General features: G+C 33.5%; 1 protein-coding gene across 19 annotated transcripts in view; it reads right to left on the minus strand.

The window, feature by feature from the left end:
• Positions 1-25443, minus strand: part of RBM26 (RNA binding motif protein 26) — an 85817-nt gene that overhangs the window by 26114 nt on the left and 34260 nt on the right. For 6 of the 19 annotated variants that reach the window (XM_025441245.3, XM_025441244.3, XM_049099494.1 and 3 more), the window contains exons 5-16: positions 24691-24908; positions 22722-22982; positions 21413-21652; positions 20801-20971; positions 20092-20247; positions 14677-14788; positions 13400-13559; positions 10582-10746; positions 9875-10006; positions 8597-8668; positions 1579-1704; positions 1164-1238 (exon numbers count right to left, since the gene is read on the minus strand). In XM_025441245.3, coding sequence (XP_025297030.1) covers positions 1164-1238; positions 1579-1704; positions 8597-8668; positions 9875-10006; positions 10582-10746; positions 13400-13559; positions 14677-14788; positions 20092-20247; positions 20801-20971; positions 21413-21652; positions 22722-22982; positions 24691-24908 — 1888 coding nt within the window. The remainder of the gene's footprint in view (positions 1-1163; positions 1239-1578; positions 1705-8596; positions 8669-9874; positions 10007-10581; positions 10747-13399; positions 13560-14676; positions 14789-20091; positions 20248-20800; positions 20972-21412; positions 21653-22721; positions 22983-24690; positions 24909-25443) is intronic. The other 13 variants (XM_025441243.3, XM_035704623.2, XM_025441241.3 and 10 more) reach the window with 10 other exon arrangements.

Consider the following 25443-nt stretch of genomic DNA (forward strand, 5'->3'; position numbering starts at 1 on the left):
TATGGAATACTACAGGGAATACCAACTGGCTTGCCTAAGAATGATATCCCCAAAATGGACAGGAAACAAAAGATAAACAAGGTAATATGGTGTGAAAGATAGCACGTATTATAGGTATGCTGATTCAAGGTGGTTTCAGTTTTTGGTGTAAAATACTGTAATTTCTCCTATAAAGGATATCCAAATTTAAATTAAAAACTTTAAGCGAAAATGTAGAAGTTTCTGTATTTTTCATTATTTTGAAATGTCATAATCTTTATTACTAGACATAATCAAAAACTGATACTATATGTCACAGAGTAACAGTGTACAAAAGAAATACTGCAAACTATGTAAATAATTTTAAATTTTCTAGCAGTCACATTAAAAAGATTTAAAAAAAAAAAAAAACCCAAACCAGTAAACTAATACTGTATTTTTTTTTTTAAAGATTTTATTTATTTATTCATGAGAGACACAGAGAGAGAGGCAGAGACATAGGCAGAGGGAGAAGCAGGATCCTCCACAAGGAGCCTGATGTAGGACTTGATTTCAGATCCCAGGATCAGGACGGGACTCAAGCCAAAGGCAGATGCCCAACTGCTGAGTCACCCAGGCATCCCACTAATACTGTATTGAACTCAGTATATCCAAAATTCTGTACTTTAACAAAAATTGAGATGTTTTACTTTTTCCCTTCATATTATGTCTGAAATCTGGTATGCATTTTATGGTATCCATAGAGCACATGACAATTTGGACTAAACATATTTCAAGTATTCAAAAGTTGGATGAAGCCATTAGCTACCATACTGGATAACACAAAACTAGAGGATCCCAAGCCAATTAAAGAAAGATACATATTTCAACATTGAGGAAAAGGTTCCAACTATCTGTTGACAAACTACTGTGCAGCAACATATCTGGATAAAGCTTATTTTCACTTCAAGTTGACCACTCTAGTTCCTTTAAACCACTCCAATCTTCAGTTCACCATTTAATGTATGTTCTTCATCTCAATACATTAATCAACTGATAGATATCTTATGACTGATAAATATTTCAGTTTACCCTTCTCAATTACATAAAATATATTTCTTAGGACTAGCTAGTGTGAAATTAAATTTACTCAAAATTATAACACCCATAAATATATTTTGCCAAATCCAACTTTAACATTGTACCTTCTGTGTTTCAATGTGCTTTTCTAAAATTTCTTGTTTCCTTTTCCTTACATCTTGCTGAAGTTTCAGTGCCTCCTACAGAAAGATATCAAAAATATCATTAGAATATTTACTGTTTATTTTTCTAATAAACATACATTCCAGAGGAAAGAAATGGTAGTAGATGCAGAAGCCTGGCAACAATTAAATGTAAAGTTTTGCTTTGTAAAAAATATGTATTAAGTTTCAAAGATCAATAAAGAGATGCTTTCATCCCCCTCAAAATTAATATTTACTGCTATACTATGAAAAATAAAAGTTTAGTGGCAGCCAACATACACTTTTTAGTTCTATTTTGTGACAAGTCTTGAAAAACCACATACATACAGAAAAGCTTTCCTACATGCACATTTTGTAAACTACTAGCTGTATTTACCTGTTTTTTTTTCTGTGCTTCATTATTGTCAACTGCAGAGGTGGAAACAAGTAAGGTTTTCTGTGCAGCCTTCAAAGCAGCTGGATTATACACTGTTTTAGTTAGGCCAGTAGATGTAGACAACACCTACCAATACAAATTCAATTTCTTAAAAAAATGTATAAAGCATTAATGATTGCCTTTCTTTTCTATAATATTCAATTTTAAAACACCTTTGTCAAAATTCAGTACATTTAAATAAATGTGTTATATATACATATATATAAAACTAAATCATACTTAGTGATTTGAAAGGAAGAGTATGACTGAAGCATAAACTATAAAATAAAAAAATTTAAATTAACAGCACATACTTATAGAAAAAACATAAAAACTTGAAATCAGGAAAAAATATTGATATTACTATATCACTGAGAAAATATTAATTGCTAAAAACATTTCCTTTATATTCCTAGGGACTAAAGCAAAAATTGTACACAAGAGCATGCCAAAGGAAGAAATGGGATACTATCCCTCAAACAATTTAACATGATCATTTACAATTTATAGTTCCAAAAGTAACCTTAAGAACTTAAGAAACTGTTTTCTATCTCCATTTCTTTGCTTGCATTGATCCCTGTTTTAAGTGACCTTCTTCCCTTAAACCCAGCTCACATTCAGCACCAAACAGTCAAGACCTTCACAAAGCCCTCATCATCTATTTCTTCTACTCCGATTCTATGAAATTTTATTCCTACAGCTATTCAAACATTTAATAAAAATGACCTAATGATATATTATTTATGCATCTCTCTCCCTATCTACACAGTAAAGCCAACAAAACCACGTCTTTCTTCTCTTTGTGCTTCTTCTAATAACTAAACCTTGTTACAAACTAATTATGAGACCCTGTGTAACTTCAACTACCTTTTTGGGCCTCAGTTTGTTCATCTATAAAATGAGAATGTTTTAAGTTAATGGCATCTACTGTCCTTACAAACTCAAAAATTCATTCCATGAAGGTAAGGACTCTTTGCTTGGTTCACCACTCTATCTTCAGTGTGTAGAACAGTGCCAGGGCATGTAGTAAATACTCAATGAACACTTTTCCACTAAATCAAACTGAAGTGATGATAGATTGTGGAGTGTCCAATCTACACAAGGTCAATTTAAGAAAATAAAGATGTATAGGCTACCTTTTTTATTCTTCAAAAGTAAAAAGTTGTAGGTTCCATGGTGTGGTTAGTTACTGGTTCTTAAGAAAGAAGTCTAGAGATCCCTTAAGGGAAATCTATGAATGTTTTAATAACTAAACATGGAACCATATGTTGTGAACATGTAACTTTCTGGAGGAAAAAACAGTTTCCAAAGGTTAAGGGAGTTCATGACCTAAAAGAGGTTAAAAGAACTACATAAGCAGAAGATCATCAATGAGAAAAAGAGCCCTACTTTTTAGCTACTAAAATATAAACATCTGGGTCTATGAGAGAACTAATAATCAGACCATATTTTCTAATCCTCTATCGCGAAGTTAGATTAGGGAACATCACAAAGATTAGACAACTCATCACTATTCTAAGTATTCAAAAATGTTTTAGCCTCCACGTAAAATAAAAACCTAGAATAGTATTAATTATACTGGCTCTATACAATGCAATTGAGGTTTAAAAATAAAGGTTCTTTATAATACTTATTATGTATCAAATCTGACTGATAATTTTCTTCAATAACAAAAAGTAATACTCAGATATCACTTACAAATAATGAAATGGTTGCAGCATTCAGTAAAATATGGAGTAAAAGTAAATATAGATTTACCCTGCAGTCTAACTTCAGTCACCATTCTCTGTAATACTAGAATAAAATTTCTTCCATGTTACCTTACCATACCACACAATGCTACACTGCATGATCACACAAGGAAGAAGAGTAACTTTATAAAGAAACACAAGATAATGTGCTAAAGACAGTTTGAGTGTGTCATTAACTGTTGTTTTCATGAGGGTTCTATAAAAAGTTGTGACCAAAAAGACTACTATTATCAAAAAAGTTGGAAATAATATAAACCTATTTTCTAGTTTCAAAATGCTTATTACCATAAAAGCTGTGAGAAGGGCTGAAATAAAGAAACTCATGTAATTTGCTTAATCCAGTGTTTTTCCAATTTCAAAGTATACTTATTAACATCTGATATCAGACTAAGAAGTGCTGATTCAAAGTGAATAAAACTATATGACTCCTAAAACCATCCCACTTCTTTGTTTTATCCAGGAATCGACTCCTATGCAAACAGAACATCAACTAACATATTTCACTGAGCTCAAGACATCACTAGGAAACACATTATCATAATGTACCAGTACTAAAGACAAAAAATTGCCAATTATAAGGATGAACACCAATAAGATATAGCCTAATTTCAGAGGTGTCGAAAGGTGAAAATAAAATGTCTTAGAAACAATAAACTGTATGAACCGAAATACTGCCCACTATTTGAATATATTTGGTTCCAGAGTTTAGATACTGAAAGTATGAATAGAAAGGGATATCTGTATTTTCAAAAGACAAGGATAGAATTGTGATAATAGAGAAGAAAATCTGTTAAAAATGAAACCAGAGGGAGGAAATGACAAGTCAACACAGAAGATGCTACGACTCTTAAGAACAAAATCAAAGCATGGGTGGTGGTCTTTCAAACAAGCACATTTTCTCTATTTTCCAAATGGATTTCTATATGTGCTGTATTTTTACATATTGACCTTACTGCATTCACCTATTAATCACAAAGGCTGGTGAATTCTTTGATTTTTCACATATAGTATCATGTCATCTGTGAGTAAATAAAAGTTTTGTTTCCTTTTTTGTCATCTTTTTACCATTTATTTCACTTTCTTGCCTTACTATACTGGTTAGGCCCTATGCTTAAAATAGTAATGAGGGTGGACATTCTTTCTCGTTCCTGATCTCAAGAGGGAAAGCATTCAATATTTCACCATCCAGTATGTTAGCTATGGAGATTTTATGCAGATTAACTTTATCAAATTAAGGAATTTTCTATTCCTATTTTGTACATTTCTTACGGTGACTAAGTGATACATTTTATCATATGTTTTTTATACTGAAATAATCATAAGAGGTTCTTCCCACTCTTCTCCCCCTTATTCTGTTAATGTGGTGAATTAAGCTGATTTTCAAATGTTAACTCAATCTCGAATTTCTAGAATAAATTCTACCTGGCCAACATGTATTATCTTTCTTCATATCACTGAAATTTGCTAATATTTAGCTTAGGATTTTTATGTGTACATTCATGAGCTATTGGCTTGTAATTTTCCTTTTCTGTAATATACATGTCAGGTGTGGTGTCAAAGGTCTGCTAAATTCAAAAGGTGAGCTATAAAGTATCAAATATGCTGTTATTAAAATGTGCATCACTACCACCTCTCACTTTCCAAGACAAAAAAGCCAGTTTCCTAACAAGACAGAAGTTATAATCCATTAACATCTCTTTATCTTATTTCCTATGTAAAATATTACCAGCCATAACTACTATTAGTTCTTGTAAAGAAAGAGAACAGATTTTTCTCATGGATAAGAATGGAAGGCAAAAAATAAGTATTTTGTAAAACTTATTTAAAAAAAAACTTAGTTCCCATAAAATTTAGCATAGCAAGTAATTTTTAGAAATCATATTTCTCCATAAGAAAAACAATCATGGGTATCCCTGGGTGGCGCAGCGGTTTGGCGCCTGCCTTTGGCCCAGAGCGCGATCCTGGAGACCCGGGATCGAATCCCACGTCGGGCTCCAGGTGCATGGAGCCTGCTTCTCCCTCTGCCTGTGTGTCTGCCTCTCCCTCTCTCTCTCTCTCTCTGTGTGACTATCATAAATAAAAAAAAAAAAAAAAAAGAAAAACAATCATGGTAATAATTCTGACTAAATAATCCAGGTAATAATCCTGAGGGAGAGCAATGCATTAAAAAAAAAAAATCAAGAGTAATCAATAACAGTTATGAAAGGAAACTCATAAATTTCCTTAACTGTCATATTTAAAGTAGAAAAGGTATACAACAAATGAAATTTCAAAGTCAAAAATATAAAATATAAACATCTATTCACTTAATTGATTGCATTTTATTGTTAAGGAAAGAGAGTAAGATTTGTTTAGGATTATACATGTCAGCTGCTAAAACAACAGCTGACGTCTCCAAATGACATGCAACATTACCTCAGTACACCACACAATTTCTCTTCTGAAAGTTCCACAGTACATATGCTAACATATCATATTGCAAAGTGGCCAAGATATATATTTTTAGATTAAAAAAAGAGAGAGAGAGAGAGAGAAACTATTAAGTCACAATAACATCCTGTATAACAAAAGTCTAATACACCTGAAACTGATATGACAATCAAACATTAAATATTCAAGTGATTAATCACTTCGCCTTCTTATCCTTTAAGAAGGATCTTAGGAAAGTAAGTCTTTCTGTCGATTAACCAGGATGGTACCAACAGTTGCCACCATTATTCTTGATAAATCACTCTATCTTGAGAGGTACTCAGGTATCATTTTGCTGATCACTCTTTCCAATGAATTATCAGCAATACCTTAAGTATCAATTTAGCAGTACCAATTAGGTTTTAGGTTTCCTCTCAACCCTCTCACAAAAATGGACTTAGGATAAAGAAGAATCACTAAAGGATTTACTCAGTGTTGTTCATAGGAAGGGGAAAATTTTTACATTTGTAAACTTACTTGCTTTAATGACAATAAAAAATACTGTATATATACTACTTTTGAGTATTTCCCAGCCTTCAATTTGATGATGGGAAATATTCTGCTATCCTTCCTAAGACTTCTCTGAATCACTAACCTCTAAGGATTCTTCAGCAAAAACCCCTATAGACTTGGGGAACGGAAACAATCAAGAATAAGCAAAAATAAAATGCTATTCTATAAACAGGTTCACTGAAGATGAAAGTTACACACTTAAAAATAACTACTTTCCTTCAAAGATTCTTTTCATTATTTACAGAATTTTTTTTTTCATAAACAGCTCACTACCATCAGTGATTTTTCAGTTAGTGGTAACTGTATTAGTCAATGTATACTATCAATTCCATATCTGTATCCCTTTTATCCTAAAGCTATATAAAACATACTAAAATCAATAAAAACAGAAGCAAACAGACCATAAAGATTCTGTAAAAGCTGTAATTAATACATGTCATTTTCAGATTCTAAATCTTGACATTAACAGAGGTTAAGCATAAAGTTTTTAGACCTCTGCAGAATTGGTCAGTACTACTACACAAAGTCTAACAGACTTTTTTATTTACTTTATTACTCATTATCAAGAACAAACCTAATAAATATTTAGACACTGCTAAATTCAGTAGCGTATACTAAGACATAGACAAATTCAGAGAAAAAAAGGGAGGCATCATATGGAAAATATTTGAAGATTTTATAGAATAGGGTAAAGAGATTTTTTAACCTTTAAAAGAATGACTAGAATTCACTTGGAAGAAAATGTACTCCAGGGAAATCACCACCAAAATAAGGGGGGGAGGGAGGGAGGGGGGGAGGGGAGGGCAGGAAAGAGAAAGGAGCAATGAGCAAAAAAGGGCTTGCAAAGGAAGAAAGCACTAAAGTGGAGGTATATGCCCCATATAACCGAAGTATGATGAGCTATGAATCAAATAGTTATTCAACTGGTGAAATGAAAGTTTCTGCAAGAAGTTAACATTAATATAACTCTGAGGGTAGGATGGTGGTAGTATAAACTATAAGAGGGGCATACAGCTAGGACACTGTATCCAGAGGCCAGGAAACTGAAGGTGGTAGAGACAGAGAAGTAAATGACAAACACAAGTAAATGACTCTCAGGCATTCAGACTGTACAACTTGGAATATGTGGTAGTATAACTTCCAGGAGTGGTGAAGAGGAGAATTTATACGGGAAATCATTTTTTAAGCACATTTGCCCTGAAGTAATGCTGAGGTGCCTAAGATAAAAATTCGAAATGCAGAATGAGATTCAGACTCAAATTTCTAGAATTGCCTTAGTTTAACATGGTAAATAAGGAAAAGAAAATACTGAAGAACCAGTGGAAAGAAGTTAGCCATCTCATGGGATGCTCTATGTAATATATGGAGTCGACTTCTTACATAATCTTAATAATGGAAAGAGCCATGGATGTGAAACAGAAGACACATTCAGTCCTGACTCAGTAATTCCTAGTTCATCTACTTGGGCCTTACACCTTCCTTTTAAGGTGAGGACATAGAAATGAGAAAAATTACCCAATTCTATTTTGTGATTCTACATACCTCAAGTAAGACTAAAGCCCAAAGCATACACTCATACCTAAATAGAAAAAAATAAATAACACATCTATACAGAACTATAAGATCCATGAATGGTCTTAATTTTCCCAGTTGTTTAAAAGAAGAAATGACAAATGACAATTGTCAGATTATGTACAATAGCTGTTAGTAATAAAAAACTTACATTATCCTTTCTAATTAAAAAATACTTTTAAATGAATCATTTTATTTAATCCTCACAAAATCCTCGGAGCAACACAAATTTACAATCATTTTACCAAGGAGGAAAAAGAATCAGAAAGGTTAAGTTAAGAGCACTGGCCAGTATCATGCAGTTAGTAAGTAAGAAGCCAGAATTCAAACTCAGGGAAAATTCCTAATTTGTGGCCTTTTCCATTAGGCTGTCACAGAATTTTCAAATTAAAATGCACAGTATCTCCAAAGAAAATATAGTAAATGAAAGAGAAAACAAAAGAAGGAAGCACATGGACATATAGTGAGAGGCAAATATTAAAATGCTGATGCAAAAAGTAAAAAAAGGTAGGCAAATATTTTTTTCAGCAAATGGAAAGCAAAAAGGTAGGAATAAGAGATACAGATACTATTAAGAAGCAAGAGTTTGGAACTATGAAAAAAATTAAAAAATTAAGATGCCACCTGAAAACATTTATGAAGCCAAGACAAACACATCATGCTATTCTTCTTACCTTTTCAGTTGCTGAAACAGATGGCTTTGATACAAAACCCAACCTGTCCTTCACAGATAACTTAGTTACATTCTAAAAAAATTAAAATGGACATATTCAGTGTTTCCCCAAACATACAGGTCTGTTGGGATTTTGAACATTCTGATTCTACTAATACATACTGACTCATTAAGTATACTGATGTTAATCACACAAACTTAAGGCCTTTTTCAAAGAGACAGAAAGAAAATGTGTGTGGAAAACAAACAATATGCAGTATTAATCATAAAAAATTATGATGTTAAAGTAAGGTTTGAACTAGGTATTACTAAAATCCCCTCCACTGATATAGAATCATTAATTCTCAGAATCCTATGTTGACAAGTACTAAACATTATAAATATTAGGTTTGAGTAATTAAAATATGCCTGATTCTTGAGCTTAAAAATAAAAGCCATTCTTTCCTAAAGTACATTTGTTTTTAAAGCCAAATACAACTATCTGGTCATAATCTAAGATCATAGGACTAGGAATTATTATTATGGGGTTTTTTCTTTTAGTAACTAAGAATTTATCAATTTCCATTCTGCATGTTTTCATAGACTCTGATTATCTTACTCTTCAGGAATTATCTAAGAAGACTATTTTAATAAAGTAGCTTTCTAACTACATCCTAACGCTACTTTAGGCAGCAAATGCTGAAACATCTAGACACAAAAGAAAGCTGTTTCAGAGACTGAGGGTGGAGAAACAAGAAACTGCCACTCAAGTGTGGAAGGCAGTGGGAACGATATGTGGAAAAGAGAATCTGAAAGTCAGGAATAAGTGATGCAAAGTTCTAAGAGCTGCATAAGTAACTTGAAACAGTATATCAAGCACACTAAAACCTGATGGCTTAAGCCTTTCCTTCCCAAAAGCTTTCAGTGCAGTCTACTCTATCATTTTTTCTGGAATAGAATTTCTAGTTAAGTAAAAGATGATGGGGAAAAAATAAGACTTAGTGTACTGAACTTCATTTTTCATGCAGTTTTACTTGAAAATACCTCCTCCACAAAAAGAAAGGGAACTCAAGTATTAACTAAAAAGAAGAATTTAAAATTCGAATCCTATAGGAAAAGCAGAATGTGAAAATGTTATGGTAACGGTAAAAAGAAAATTTACAGGTGGAGTTCATCTATGTGTAGACTACGATACTTCTGTATGAAATATATACAATTAACTATAATTCAAATCACATGAGAAACTAATTTACTGAGAACCTGTTACATGACAGACACAATGATAAGACTTTTCATTTACCTGAGGAAGGTCTGAACTGGCACTCTGGGCTTCCGCCGGTTCAATAGTATTTGAAGGTACTGGACCCAACCGCTCTTTGACTGACTGCTTCACCACAGGCAAAATGGGCTGCTGGACTAAGGGCTGCATTACCTCAGAACAAGAAAAAAATGTTAAACGAGAGGATTAGTTCATGGACATGTCTTTCAAATTCCTTCACACACATACGTATAGCTGTTTTTCTTTGCATAAATTAACTTATTTATAAAGTAAATAATGAACAGGAGAAAATTCAATCAAGAAACAAACTGCCATGAAACTCTCCTATAGGCAACTGATCTAACATTACATAGTGATGGACTCAGTGATCGAAGGGGAGAAAGAGAGAAGGAGGGAGGGAGAGAGGAAGGGAAGGATTTCCAAGATGAACACACGGTCTGAGTTTCTAGAATGTGTTGAGCTACCACATACTGAGTGTCTTCTATCTACCAGGGACTTTTCTATGTGCTTTACATCTTATCAGCCTATAACTGCCTAGGGATTAACTTCACAATAAAATGAGAGAACAGGTTAGAGACATTAAATAACTTCCCTTCAGTCTTTACAGTTAACAGAAGTAGAACCAGAATCTCAACTCAAGTCTACCTGACTGCAGTACTTTTGCTCTTAAACACTATGCTAACAGCTTCTAAGAAAAGCATTTAATTTCACCCAAATCTCCCTCTTACCTTTGGAGAAGTAGTTTGTAACTGCTGGGTACTTCCTTCTCTATGCCAATAAACCTTAATAAAGCGATTGTTTAGTACTGCTTCTGTACTTGATATTGCTTTCTTTGCTTCTTCATATGTTGCAAATTGGATAAGGGCACCTTCAGGATCACCATTATAAGCAACCTAACATTTAAAATATCATGAACAATAAATTCCAAAAGAATCTACTGTTTCATCCAGTAAAATTCCTCAAGAGATAAAACTCTGTTCCTTCCAGTAATATTCTCCTTACCTTTTTGTATATCTAGATTATTTACCGTAGTTTCCTTTCACTCCAGAAGAAATGTTAACTAAGGACTGTTCAGAGTAGAACAAAGAGCCTCCTCTATATAACACTTTGTAAAGAATGCTCATTGCACAAATGTTATATGCAAGCATCTAAAATGTTTCACCTTTTACCCCAATATTAATACTGAGAAATAATCCCTGTATTAGTGAGAGATGTGGCCAATACCCAGCTTCAAGAGAAAGCAGTGAACTACTTTAAAAGGGGACTTTCAAACTAAAAATTACAGAATAATCCATTTGTAAAAATTCCCAAATTTGTAATTCTCAAAAAAAATATTTCCAAGAGTATGAGAAAGTTAAACTTTCTCTTAAAGGGGGGAAGAAAGGATCTACATAAAGCAATCACATTTTACACATAAGGAAAATGAGATTCAGAGCATTTGAGTTTGCAGACCCATTCAAAATAATACATAGCAGATCCACTTCAAATTTCCTCTCTCAATAATAACAGTGTTTTCTAAAGTGTGGTATGAGCCATTGGTAGTGAAGCAATACAAAATAGGATTAAGAGCAGAGACTCTAAATCAAACTGCATGGCTCAAACCTTAACTGCTACTCTCATGGGAGACCAGGAGCAAGTTACTTAACCTTTCTGTGACTTTTGCCTCTTCAAAAATGGGACAATACCCAGTCTGTAGTGTTAGCGAAATAATAATTCATACAGAGTATAAAGTATTCAATATTCACTTAAAAGGATGATGATTTTAGGTAGCATTTCAATAATCATATATTTACGGGAATTTAAAACATCAATTTCACCCATATATTTAATTAGGATAAAGTTAAAGAATTATTTTAAAAGATTTTATTTATTTATTCATGAGTGACAGAGAGGCAGAGACATAGGCAGAGGGAGAAACAGGCTTCCTGTAAGGAAGCCTGATACGGAACTCGATCCCAGGACCCCAAGATCACACCCTGAGTCAAAGGCAGACACTCAACCACTGAGTCACCCAGGCACCCCAAGGTAACGATTTTTTTTAACTGATTTTTTAAAACACGTATTTTATAAATAATAATATACGTAGCATGCAAATATAGCAAATGGCCCAGTAAAAGGAAGAGAAGGTATTAACCTCGCTAGTAATTGAGAAATGCAAACTGAAACAATAGTAAAATACCATGTTTTGCTCCTCAGTTTTGAAATTTTTTCTAAATTTAATTTTACCAGGGCAATTAAACTGAATGAAGAAAAGAATACTCTGAAAGCTTTTCTCTGTCTACATCTAAATGGTAGATAAAATTGAATTGCAATAAAAAGATATTCAGAGATATTCAAGATTTTGTAACTATGGGGTAATATGTATACCATAGACCCATATATTTTTTAATATATATATGTGTATATATATATATATATATATGTACTTTGTGTGTACTAATGGATTGATAAGTAGACACAGAAATACAAGAAATCTGTAATAATACATGATATATTGTTAACAATAATAAAACTATGGGGATATATGGAGAGAGGAACAAAGAGGACACAAAAAGTTGGAAGAGGAAATATTTCCTTTAAATTCTGTTTAAATTTCTATTGCTCCACATCAAGCAAGCATGCATTTTTTCATGTTCCTTTTATAATATTATTTTTTAAATGTCAAGGAAGCAAAAATATCCAAATAATAATTATTCTTATTTAATCATCAGGTTATCGGAAATAATTATTTTAGGTGAAAAGAACATATGAACTGGTTAAAAAAATTTCAAAATTATTTCAACATTTTCGACATATCATATAATATAAACTCAATACTAAATAACCTCAGAAGTTACATATGTCCAAGACAAAATCTAATTTTAGGTGAAGTTATATACAATTATACTGATATTTAATCTTTAAGGATGTTCAAAAGTGATAGAGGAAAAAGTACATGTTTAAATTAATTAAGGATTACATAGTTTTTGGGCCCCAAAAGTATCTGTTAAGTGCTTCCCAATATATGGGCAGCAAAAACAACCTGACTGAAGCATTGTGCTGTAATGCTTCAGAGAAACTGAGGAAATGAACACTACTATAAGATTAGATTTTTTTTAGTCTGATTATGTAAAGTTTGCTATAATTTTATAACTTCTACTAGGTAGAAAGTATGTAATAATCTGATCAATCAAAACTGCCTTTTGAAAGCAAAAAAACTAAGAAATCACACATCGTTTCAAAAATATAGTTTCATTTCATTTCCAATTTTCCTAATTTAGAATGTCACCAAATTTTCCATATTCTTCTATAAAAGTTTTTTCTCAGGATCCCTGGGTGGCTCAGCGGTTTGGTGCCTGCCTTTGGCCCAAGGCGTGATCCTGGAGTCCCAGGATCAATTCCCACATCAGGCTCCCTGCATGGAGCCTGCTCCTCCCTCTGCCTGTGTCTCTCTCATGAATGAATAAATAAAATCTTTAAAAAAAAAAAAAAAAATTTTTCTCACTACATTAAATTCCCTCCCTAAATAATTAAGCAAAGATGAGATAATTATTTCATAGCTCTTACCTGTAAGTTAACCAAGGTTCCAAATCGACTAAAGTGTTCATTAAGTTTGCTGATATTATTTAATTCTGGAGGAACTTTTCTAAGTTCAAGTTTGGTATTTTCATTTCCAAACTGAACCTTTTTCTGGAAGCCTGGGCTGTTTGTTCTATTAAAATTTGGCCTGTAACAAAGATCAAGCTGATTAATACACTCATTTATAAATCCTGACCCCTATAAAGTACAAATTAATAAAGTTTTACAATTTAAGTTCATTTTTTTTTTCAAAACTAAAACTACTGGTTGATAAAGAAAATTTAAATTTTCTTCCAAAATCTGAAATTTCCAAATTAGTACTATACATATCTTTCATAGAAAGTAACTGAGAAGGGTTCTACGTCATTTAAAGTAACTGAGAAGGGTTCTACGTCATTTATTACACTGCACTTCAAATCCAGGCCTACTTTAGCAGGAAAGGTTCAGTGTCCTCTTTCAGGAAATCTGCGTATATAATTTTTAACGTACCTCTATACAATTTTTGTTGCACTTCTACAAAAGCTAGCTTACTGAAACGTATCCTCTTCTAAAACACCGATTAAAAACAAAGTAGAACCGTCTCAAACACTTTCCAACTTAAAAAAAAAAAAAGTCAGAACTATAAACCATACTTTTGGCACTTGAAAAAAGGACAAAACAGACAGGTTACACTGCTTGCCTTAGATCACAGAATTACAGGTAGAGCCAGAACTAGATATTATCAATTATTAAATGTTAAAGCTCTGACCCTCTCTCTTAACTTGCAAATTTATAAGAGAATCATCACATACACCCCAACATTCCGATTCCTTACCCCTTTCTCTGAAGCCCTTCCCTGACAACTTTAGTGTGTCTATCCAGCCTCCCCTGCTCCCCAAAAGATCACTTTCTAGTTCTTAATAGGACTTGCCACATGCTAAAGCCTCCTCCTAAGCCTGACCCAACTTCCTTCCCTAATAAAGGGCTCATGACCATCCTTTATACAGGTAATTTTCAGTGACATCTCTAAGTGTTTTCTTAGAGGAGGGGTAAGGTAGAAAGAGGAAAAATTGTGTCCTTCACTACCACACCATTTCTATATGAAAATGCCTTCCAAGTACCAACTAACTTAAAAATATTTTAGCAATCAATGTACACAATGAGACTGCCTACAGAACAGAATTATATAAGGCTCATTTTGAAAGAGAATATTCTGCCATAACAATATCCCAATATCCTAAAAATCACTGCACAATAAAATTCCTCAATTTTCCCTGCCAGCTTACTTATCAAACCAGGTCTTCTTTGTAGGAGCTCCAGGCTCCCCGGAACCAATGGTTCTTTTCCTTGATTCTGAATCCACTACTATCCTCATACTGCTTTTATTAGGTGGCTTTTCTATTTGAAAAGAAAAGAAAAGAGAGCACAAATTAATATTTTCTGTTTATCACAGCTACTTCCTTAAATGCATACTGAAAACAAAGTTCTAGCTTTTTTGTCCAAATGTGCATCTTTAGAAGAAATAGAAATAGATGTAGATTCAAATATAATAATCTAAGGGATTTTAACTATTCTGAATTCATTTCATATCTAAAATGTCTAAAGACTTAATAATTCTTACATGTCAAATTAAAATATGACTCTGCAGATTGCTTCTTTTGGGGGCGGGGTGAGGGGTGGTGGCGGCAGTGATAAAATCCGTATCACTGTTTCCATTTGCCATCACCCTCTCCTCACCATAAATAAATAAATGTACAAACAAATAACAAACCATCTTGAGGCTCTGAATTCATAGTTTTGAAATCAAATGAGCAATCTAAATTTAACATTTATTCAAGTTTTAATTTATTCAAAATTTAACATTAATCCAGTGACCTTTAAGAATTGAAAACTTAAAAAAAAAAAAAGAATTGATAAGAGTTGTGATTGAAGTTGCCTATTTAAATACCAACACAATAACACAAAGCATACCTGATTTAAAAAGGTATTTAAGACTGAAAAGCAGTGCAAAAGAGCTATATATATTTGCTACATTCAACATTTTACATTTGCTTAATTGGAATGTGACAAACATAGGTATATTTCACCTGTTTTTCCAAAACGACACTAAAGCTTAAAACACGAAAACCTTAATCCACAACTTTAAAATCCTTTTTTTAAAGATAGATAAATAGATTACATATCAAAATAACTTAGGGTGTTTCAGCACAAGCTCTCTCATGGATGGCTACGACTCTGATCTCCACGCAGGAAATCGCATCAATCTCTACCGCAAATGAACTCTGTTCTATGAATCAGTCCTCAATTTCTAACTTGTTGGTTTTCTCTGGCCATCTGGGTCTGGTAATCCTACAAGTTTCTGAAAACTAACTACAGTACATACAAGGTACAAATTATCTTCATATCAAATGTACTTTTTAAATCTTTCTTAAGCATTTCTGTTAACAAAACTACTGTGTGATTTCTGACATTGCCCACATCCTTTCAATTCAGCTTGCATTTATTTCCTCTTATTCTCGCTGAGACAACCTTGGTACAAACTTGCATTACTGTTCACCTAGTCTACTGTATTAACTGGATTTCTGCTTCTGGTCTCCTTCCAGCAACTTTCCCTATATAAAGAACTAGCAAAATCCGTGCCCCAGAGCTCTACTGCTTTCCTTCATCTTCAACCTCTTCCTCTAAACTAGCACTTCCTATCTACATTGAAGCAAGCTCAAATTACCCCGTTTCTAATAGAAACCTCATAAAACTACTTCCCCTCCAGCTACAGCTCTCTCTCCGCCTCACAGCTATTTCCTAAGAGATGTCTACACTTGCTAACTTGCTTCCCCAACACTCATTCAACTTCTCTTCCAAAAATTGGCAGCTGCTGTCATTACTGCACTTAACTTGCTCTTCCTAAATTTGCTGATGCCCTAACTTGTTGCTTAACCTTATAAATACATCTCAGTCCTTCTCTTACTTGACCTCTTGAGGATTAAATGCTTTCTCTCCTATCTCCTCTTGATTTTCAGGACTCCCCACTCCCGGCTTTTGTTTCTGCCTCTTTTATTTCGTTTTCTCAGTGCCCTATGTAAGCTCCCCCTTCTCTGCCCACTGCTTCAAATACTGTCATTCTCCAAGTTACTTACTTGGACTTTCCAGTCTTGCTCTACACAATTACCCTAAGACATCTATCACTGTGGCTTCATTCAACATTTTTGGTGATTCTCAAAGGGAAGGAGAGTGGATCAGAAACACATTAAAAGGGCTTTCAAAACCTGTCAGGCTTGCAGATTTGGACATGCCTCTTTCCATCTCCCTGTACCTCCCACAAATACAAATGACACAGAAGATTAAGAACCACTGTTCTACATGCTTATGATTAGAAATCTGTATTTTCTAAGCCAACTGTCTCTTAAAGACCTGACTTCCAGATCCTATTTCTGAATGGACATTTCTCTTCAAATGCCCCAGGACACAACAAATTAAACACTTCTCAAACTAAATTCATTTTCTTACCAAACCTGTTCTTCCTCTCAAATGATGATATTATCAGCTGCCCAGTCATCCAGAACAGAAACCTGGTATCTTTAATTTCATTCTCTCCATTTCACCCATTCTAAGTCCCACAATCCAATAATGTCGTCAATTCTTTCTATTCATTTTAAATCTTTCAATTCCCATTGTTAGTACACATGATCATCTCTTTTTCTAGAATTCTTCAAATGCCCTTAAATGGTCTCTCACCTCCCTCCACTTATCTTCTCCCTCTGTTTCAGTCATAAAAGTTCTTTCAGTTACTCAAAAGTATTATGGAATGTAAGTGCTTCATCTACCTCCTTTTTCTGGCTAACTCTGACTTATCCTATATTTCCATAGCAAAACAAGTAGAAATATCCAGTCTCTAACACCGGTGATGTTCAGAGTGCAAGTTGGCAGTTTCTTTGCCCAATTGGTATCCTCACAGGATCAATTCTGCAATAGAATTTGTGGCCTTACTCCTGCCTCCCATGGCTGGTTCACTGGTTTTCTTGAAGCTTTTGAGCTATCAAATATCCTTTTTAACTTTACAAGTTCTTTATCTGAAGGTTCACTAAGAAAGGCAGTGATATGTTTTTCCTCCAGTCATTGTAATGTGTTTTTTCCAACTCATCTATATCCTCTCACTCAGATTCTTTGTTATTTATTTAAAGAATGTTAAAAACAGAAGCAAATTCCCCTTGGTATATAATTAGCGAATGTGTCTATTAACAATATATACTGAGTCCTCCCTCCCCCCAGTGTCCTTTATTTTTTATTTATTTTTTTTTCCCCAGTGTCCTTTTAATGAATTGTTTTTAATGCTTAAAATTTTCAGCACTGGTTTTGTTGACAATAAATGGAAAACCACTTAGTCCTTATTCCTACCTATATCCAATCAAGGAACATCTATCAAATTCCCTACCTCTTTAGAAATCTGGAAAGAACAACTCTCATTTGGTTGCTCTTATTAATTCTAAGGTATCAATGGGCCTAAATTTTTTCATTTGTTTAATAATGATAATTCCCCATCAAGTTTAAATTACAAAACATAATAATATAATTATCACATAAGTCTATGACAAATTTAAATTAAGGCCATCATCTACAGACTATAAGAAATGTATACTAATTATAAAATAAATAATATTAAAAGCTTTTAATTATGTATCTATCACCATTCAGGACAAATAAGTTTCAAAACAAATGGGCAAAAAGATGAAAACATTTTGGGGGGAGGAAGAATGAAAAAAGAGAAGAAAATAGAAGTATAGGTATTACTCAATTTAAATAGGTTGCTAAATCAGTTCTGTGGTAATAAAAACAATGTCAGTAGTGGAGAATATATTCCTAGGCAGGCCACAAAAATACTATATAATGTATATGAAGTACTAAAATAATCATTATATACAATGATTCTATTGGAAAAGGCATTCAAATTTCTAACCATACATACTAGACATTTCTCGCTCAATAGGCCCACTTCCTCTAACTTGTAACTACACATATATGGAGGTGAAATTACCATAACCGCAACTTCTATATGGTAAGATTTATATGCAAGGAGTATAATCCCTCTTCCTTTTCATGATCATCAACAAAAAAGTTTGCCAGGCATTGGAATGAGCTAATAAATACTAATCTGTAGCAGCATTTATTTTTCCACTCCTAAGCAGCAAGGTAAGAAAGAGATGACTTCATATGGGAAGTTCCAGTAAAAGCAAATAGTATTGGTATGATGAAAAGAAAGGTGCTAAGTAGTGACCCAAAGAAGGGGTTTTCTCTGAACTAGTCAGGAGAGACTTGGGAGATAAAGAGCCACAATCTTAAGGGGCTTACAATTTTCATTTATAAGCAATCTTATATCCCGTACATAAAACCGTTAAAAAAATCTTTTTCTTCTGCTGTCATTAATGATAGCTATTAGAATTCCTCAATGAGAATTTAAGGTGAAGGAAAGGTAGCATCCACATGAAATGCTTTCCTTTGATCTCAGACGATATAAATTAAGTTGGGTATAAATTACAATGTTCCTCACATCCCTATTACAAAAAGTTCTCTGAACACTCAAGTTAGATGCAGAATTTAATAATTTCAATGAACAAATTAAAAAAAAATGAAAAGTGTAAGTAATCACAAATTCACTAAACCATATTAGGTACTGACTTATTTAACAAGTTAGGACTCTTATTAATGACTGATGAGGCGTAACTTTTTTTTTGACTAGGAAAAAAAGACAACAAGGCAAGACTATGAAGAAAATGGGATTTATTTATTTATTATTATTACTTTTGAAAATGGGATTTAAAAGTTAGCTGAAGTAGTTAGGGAAAAAAATATATTTTATTGGCCTACATAATATTTTCCATTATGGCTGATAATCCCTCACCTCCTGATACATGTAGCAAATGTTCCCTCTTTCAAATTAATCTGAACTCTCCCTCCTCTGAACCTTCATATCAGTTTGCACCTCCAGTACAGCAGTTTTGTTGCCCCAGCTTTTAAGTTTATCGTCTAAACTCTTATTTAGAAATTTTATTAAAAAGCTTGTCTCCTCTAAGAAAATTTTAAAAACTAAGAAGTCACTTCCTAAAAACAGAATTCCTTTTCCTTAAAATATTATAAGCAAACCAGTATCAAATTCTTACATGTAAAATACATATCAAGCACAAGTTTGTAAGACTAATTTCATTATCCAATGTAAAAAAAAAAAATCTATCTTTGGGAATTAAAGCCAGTTTCAATTAAGACTGCAAATGATAGGGGTACCTGGGTGGCACTCTTGAGTTTGGCTCAGGTTATGATCTCAGGGTCCTGAGATCAAGCCCTGTGTCATGCTCCTCACTGGGTGTGGAGCCTGCTTAAGATTCTCTCCTCCCCTCTGCCATTCTCCCTCCCAATAAATAAATAAATCTTAAAAAAAAAAAAAAAAAAAAGACTGCAAACAACAGAAAATTCCCCCCAAAAAAGCTAACTTAGAAAATATATACTTTCAGGAAATTTCTTTCCCCCTAGATAATAGGATAAAGTGTCACCAGTGACACAAATAGAGAACCACATATTACCTTTTCTCTTAAGAATCAAAGGATCAGAGGATTACACTTAATCACCATCCCTTACTCAACCCCAATAAGTGCAAGACCATATTATGTTTTGCCACTCTTGATATGAAAATAAGAAAAGATTAATCATAGTACCTCTGGGTGGCAAATCCATATCCCCTGACGTTAGTCCTATCAAGTTAGGCCTCTGTGCGTGCACTCTGTGTCTATACATAGGTCTGGAAGTGTTTGTTATGCTTGGGGCTTCAGGATTGTAGCCATCTGTGTCATATGTATCTGGTAATACAAAAACTGTAATTAAAAAACAATTATAAAACACCACTTGGTAATTTTTTTATATTGATGATAAAAAAATAAATTATATAACATTACTAATACATAGCTAACATACTATATATATTACAAGGAAAATTTAGTTTTATAAAAACAAAAAGGTTAAATAGAAATATAACTTAGTCTTTTAAAAAACATAACTGAGAACTTACATTTAATATACATTCATCATGTCTATATTTTATTCTGTATGATTTAAGTAAGAAAAATAAATGTAATAGAGCTAGTCACTGTCCAAATGTTTTTAAATTCCTATCTAAAACTCTGCTCTAGGCATGTCTGGGTGGCTCGGTGGTTGAGTGTCTGCCTTTGGCTCAGGGAGTAATCCCGGGGTCCCGGGATCAAGTCCTGCATTGGGCTTCCTGCAGGGAGCCTGCTTCTCCCTCTGCCTGTCTCTGTCTCTCTCTCTCTTTGTGTCTCTCATTAATACATAAAATCTTTAAAGAAAGTAAGTATAACTCTGCTCTAAAACTTCACTGCATTATGAATAAAAAGAGGGGCAAAACTGCACCTGCAGTAAAAAGAGAGGGTGGAGCAGGAGGAGGCTGGTGATGAATGCCAGTTGTTACTACAGTAGGAACAGAACTGGTTGCAGAGTTTGGGGGAGCATCCATGCCAGATGGCTGCAAAGGAGGAAGTGGAGGTGGTGGTCCTGTCAAAACCAAAGAATAAGAAATATCATCTGAAAGCAAACAAATAAAATAAGTTACTGTATATCCAAACATGATATTCTCATTAATCAGCAAAATTATAGTATCTATCAACTCTAAGCCCTTACAACTTATTAGTTTTCTAGGGTAAAATATCCTTTTAATGGATTCCAAAACAGGTTTATCTTAAGCTATAAAGGAATACTGAGAGCTGGGATTCATAAGGGATATGCTAAGTCAGGGCCACTCCAAACCACAGTAAACCAGAGGTTTGGCAAAGCCTGCAAGCAAGGGTATATTTTAAATAAGAGTATCTTGCCTTTAGTATCTATGCCTTTAGTATCAATGCCTTTTTTAGCAGGCATATTTAGGATTAGGTATTTTTAACAAAAGCAAATATCAAACTATTAACTTTTAAAAAAGACTATGAATGGACAGATAACAGGTACTGGTGAGCAAATATATTTACTTACCTGTGACAGGTGGTAGGCTGGGTGGCAATGGGCCTGGTGGTGGCACTGGGGGTCTCAGATTCACAGGTGGGGGTGTAAGAATTGGGGGAGGTGGGGGAAGTCCAGGAGGAGGTGGTCCTTCAACAACTGGAGGCTGTGCTGGGAAAGGCAGCATGCCAGGAAGATTCACATCTTCTACAACTACAGGGTCACTTCCGTGGTCAAAAGGGCACATGTCTCCTCTCATACAGAAACCTTTTTCTGTAAGGGAGAATAATTAGAAGTATGGAAAGTGTTGGATATATACATTTTCTGTAAGTTAACAAAGGCAAGAAATTTAAAAATAAGAATATTTTTAAATGTTGGGCGAGTGTAACTAACCATAACACAAGAGTTAATTTCCAGCAATATAAAATCCTTGTGAAGTAGATAATACACCCAACATACGCATTAAAAAATATATCAACAAGGGCACCTGGGTGGCTCAGTCGGTTAAGCGTCTGCCTTTGGCTCAGATCATGACCCCAGAGTACTGGGGCTGAGTCCCACATCTGGCTCCCTGCTCAGCGGGGCAGTCTGCTTCTTCTTCTCCCTCTGCCCTTTCCCCCTACTTGTGCTCACTCTCCCTCTCAAATAAATAAATAAATAAATAAATAAATAAATAAATAAATAAATAAATAAAGTATTTTTTTTAAATAAAGTCTTTAAAAAATAAAAATTTAAAAATGAAAAGTATATCAAATTAAAATTAGTATACCTAGCTAGCAAGATGATATAAAACTTCTACATTCTTTGTCATTAGAAGCATTTCCTTTAGCATTCCCTTTATTCAAATCTTACTTAAAATTTTCAGAATATTGCAACTACAGCTTTAATACAATTTACAAAACCTTTACAGTAAAACTTTGAGAGGCTTCATTTATAAAATTCTTACAGGTAATATTCACATTTCTAGGTTCTAATTCCATGCCAATAACCATTTTTTTAAACCATTTATTTCTAAAGAAGTGAGTTTTGTCAAGAATGTTTTAGTAGGTGATTACCAGATAACTCAGTAGATACTATTCTTGTTTGGTCAACTCCAAAAATATATTAAGACTTGTGTGTAAATAAGCACTATATTTCAATTGATGTACAATATTCAGTAGTGACTAATGAAGGTTTAAATAATACTGAAGAATTCAAGAGTGCTTAAGACTAATTTACCACCATTTCCAATAGGTTAATTATCTTTCAGTAACTCTGCAACCCAACCTTTACAACTAGATTCTGTAAATTTAGTCAACTGGAAATACTAATTCAGTACTTTATGAAACAATAAAAGACTTACCATCATAGTCTCTACACCGTTTCTTTGGCATTGGTGGTCTTACATAGGAGTTATGGTCCACTTGGTCTTCATGAAATTCAGACCAACTTTCGGTAGTGTTATTACCATGATGAGTAGGAGCAATTACTGTAATAGTGCTGCTCAAAGTAGGTACAGGGTAGTGACCAGATGAAATATTAGGTACTGAAGAGACTGGAGTATAATTGTTTTCCAGTGGATCTGTTCTATCCAGGTCGTACTTAGGTTTTACGAGATCCCTTTCTGCAACAAAATATAAAAAATTTAGAAAACTATATAAAAAAAAAAAAGTCCCAGACCTACATTTTCTCTGTGTTTTGGTTAACATAGAGAAAATGCTCAAATTGTACTCAATCCCTTTCTTTTAAAAACTACTAAATGAATACACAATATTCCAAAATAAACTATTTCTTTGCAATATGACCTAAACTATAAAATCACACAAAATTTGCTATATTTAATGAGCTTTTTTTCCTTGGAGTTGTTTACACAAAAAAGACATTATTTTCTTCAGTGCAATCTTAGTATGTTAAACTTCAGCCCACAAAACAAATATACAATAAAAGTATGTTTTTTTTTCCTGTGATGAACATTTAGTTGTAATCCACCTAAAGATCCCAGCATGACTTTATAAATCAACAGTATATGCTATTAATAGCATTAATAGTGAAAGCTATTTATTAAAGATGGAAATCAGTGAGCCAAGAGGAAAAAGAGCTCATATTAAACACGAACTAAGCCATTAACTGGACTGTGGTCCCAAGGAGAAAGAAAAGGTATTAAGATTAGTTAAGTGAAGCAATATTGCACAAAGGCCTAAAATACCAAGATCACAGAGAGGGGAAACTCAGAGTAACAAAGAAGTATAAAGCTTATACAACAAAGGCCATAAATATTATTTCCCAAAGACTAAAGATGGCTGTAGAATAAAGGCTAAAAGAGTAGCAAAAATCTAAGCTTGGGTAAAGATGTTCCACTTCCAAGTGTTTTAGTTGTTTTATTGCCTACAGCATCTTTCTTTCAATAACGTACACTAGAAGAAAAATTATACACGTTGGAAATGATATGTTCTTGCAAATATACGCATCTGTAATGAGAATTTTAACTGTTTTCTTAATTTTAAAATGTAATGCTTATATAATACATTGAACATATTTATAGTTTAATGAATTTTATCTATGTGCACAGGTAAAATCAATCATAACTAAAAGAATATATATACATAGATACATGATTATCACCCCCCAAAAATATCCTTGCACCCCTGATAATTTTCCCGTAATTCCATCCCAAATGACCACTGATTTGTTTTCTGTCACCACAAATTAGTTTGCATTTTCTAAAATTGTATACACATGTATACTCTTATTGTCTGGCTTATTTCACTCAGTATTAGTATTTTGAAATTCACCCTTTTGTGACATAGATATAAAGTTCTATCCTTTTCTTCCACTGTATGGATGCATCAGTTTAGCCATTCACATGACATTTGGGTTGTTTCTAGTTTTTGGCTATTTCAAAGGAAGGTATGATCATTTGTGTACAGTCTTTGTGTGGAAATACACTTTTGTTTCTCTTCATAAATACTCTGGAGTTGATATGGCTGGGTCATTTGGTATGTCTAAATTTAAATTTAAGTTACTGTGTTTTCCAAAGAGTTCTAGTTTATCTCTATCCTTACCAATACTAGATAAAGTCAGCCTTTTCACTTTCAGTCATTGTAATGAGCGTGCAGTGGTGATTCACTGTCGTTTTAATTTGCATGAAATAAAATTTTTAAAAGAAATTTTTAAAAAAGCATTCACTTGGACCACAAAATACATCAAATGAGAAAAAATGAAAACACCAACAAAAACTAAAACCATCTTTAAAACACTCAAATACAGTTTATTCACAATAGAAGAATACTAATCAGAACATAATATACATATATACAATGTAGATTATTTACCTCGGCTTCGTGTTCTGCTTCTACTTCGCGTCCTGCTTCTATCCCTATCCCTGTCACGAAGCCTCTCTTTACTCCAACTTCGACTCCGACTCCTGCTGTAACTGCGACTTCGGCCTCGTCTTCTATTGTACCGATCTCTATATGAATCTCTTCGAGGAGGGTTTCGGTCATAATCTCTTTTGCGAGAACGATCATCTTTTTTCCTCTCATCACGACTTCTAAAGAAATAAATGATCACTTTTAGGAAAATAATTACATAGATACAGAAAAAAAACCATTAAATGTACAAGTCACTCACATTTGATTCCTGTAACATGATTCTTTATCCCTCCACAAATATAAGAAACTCAAATTGAAAAACTGAACATCTGCTCAAGAATTCTAAAACCCTTTTTAAAGGGAAAAAACTCTGAAAGTCTCAATCCCTAGTCTTATATACCAAGACACCTATACACTTAGCATCCATACATCATGTTTTATAGTACATGTTGTCCCGTACTTCACACTTAAGGCATATATCAATCTACTGTACTCTGCTTTTCAAGCCTTAGTGGGAAAAATAATTTATTCACACTGAAAGGAAACTTCATGCAAAAAGGTTCTCACATTGAGATTTCACTGGAATTTGAAGTTAGAAATAAATACAATAATAATTGTTTGCCAAGCACTATACTAAACCTCCTTTCCAGGACCTAGAAATCTGACACAGATATTCTCGGTAAGAAAATTATTGAGTTATATGTTCCTAGACCA

Source organism: Canis lupus, chromosome 22, assembly GCF_003254725.2.
Source record: "Canis lupus dingo isolate Sandy chromosome 22, ASM325472v2, whole genome shotgun sequence".
NCBI classification, from domain to species: domain Eukaryota; kingdom Metazoa; phylum Chordata; class Mammalia; order Carnivora; family Canidae; genus Canis; species Canis lupus.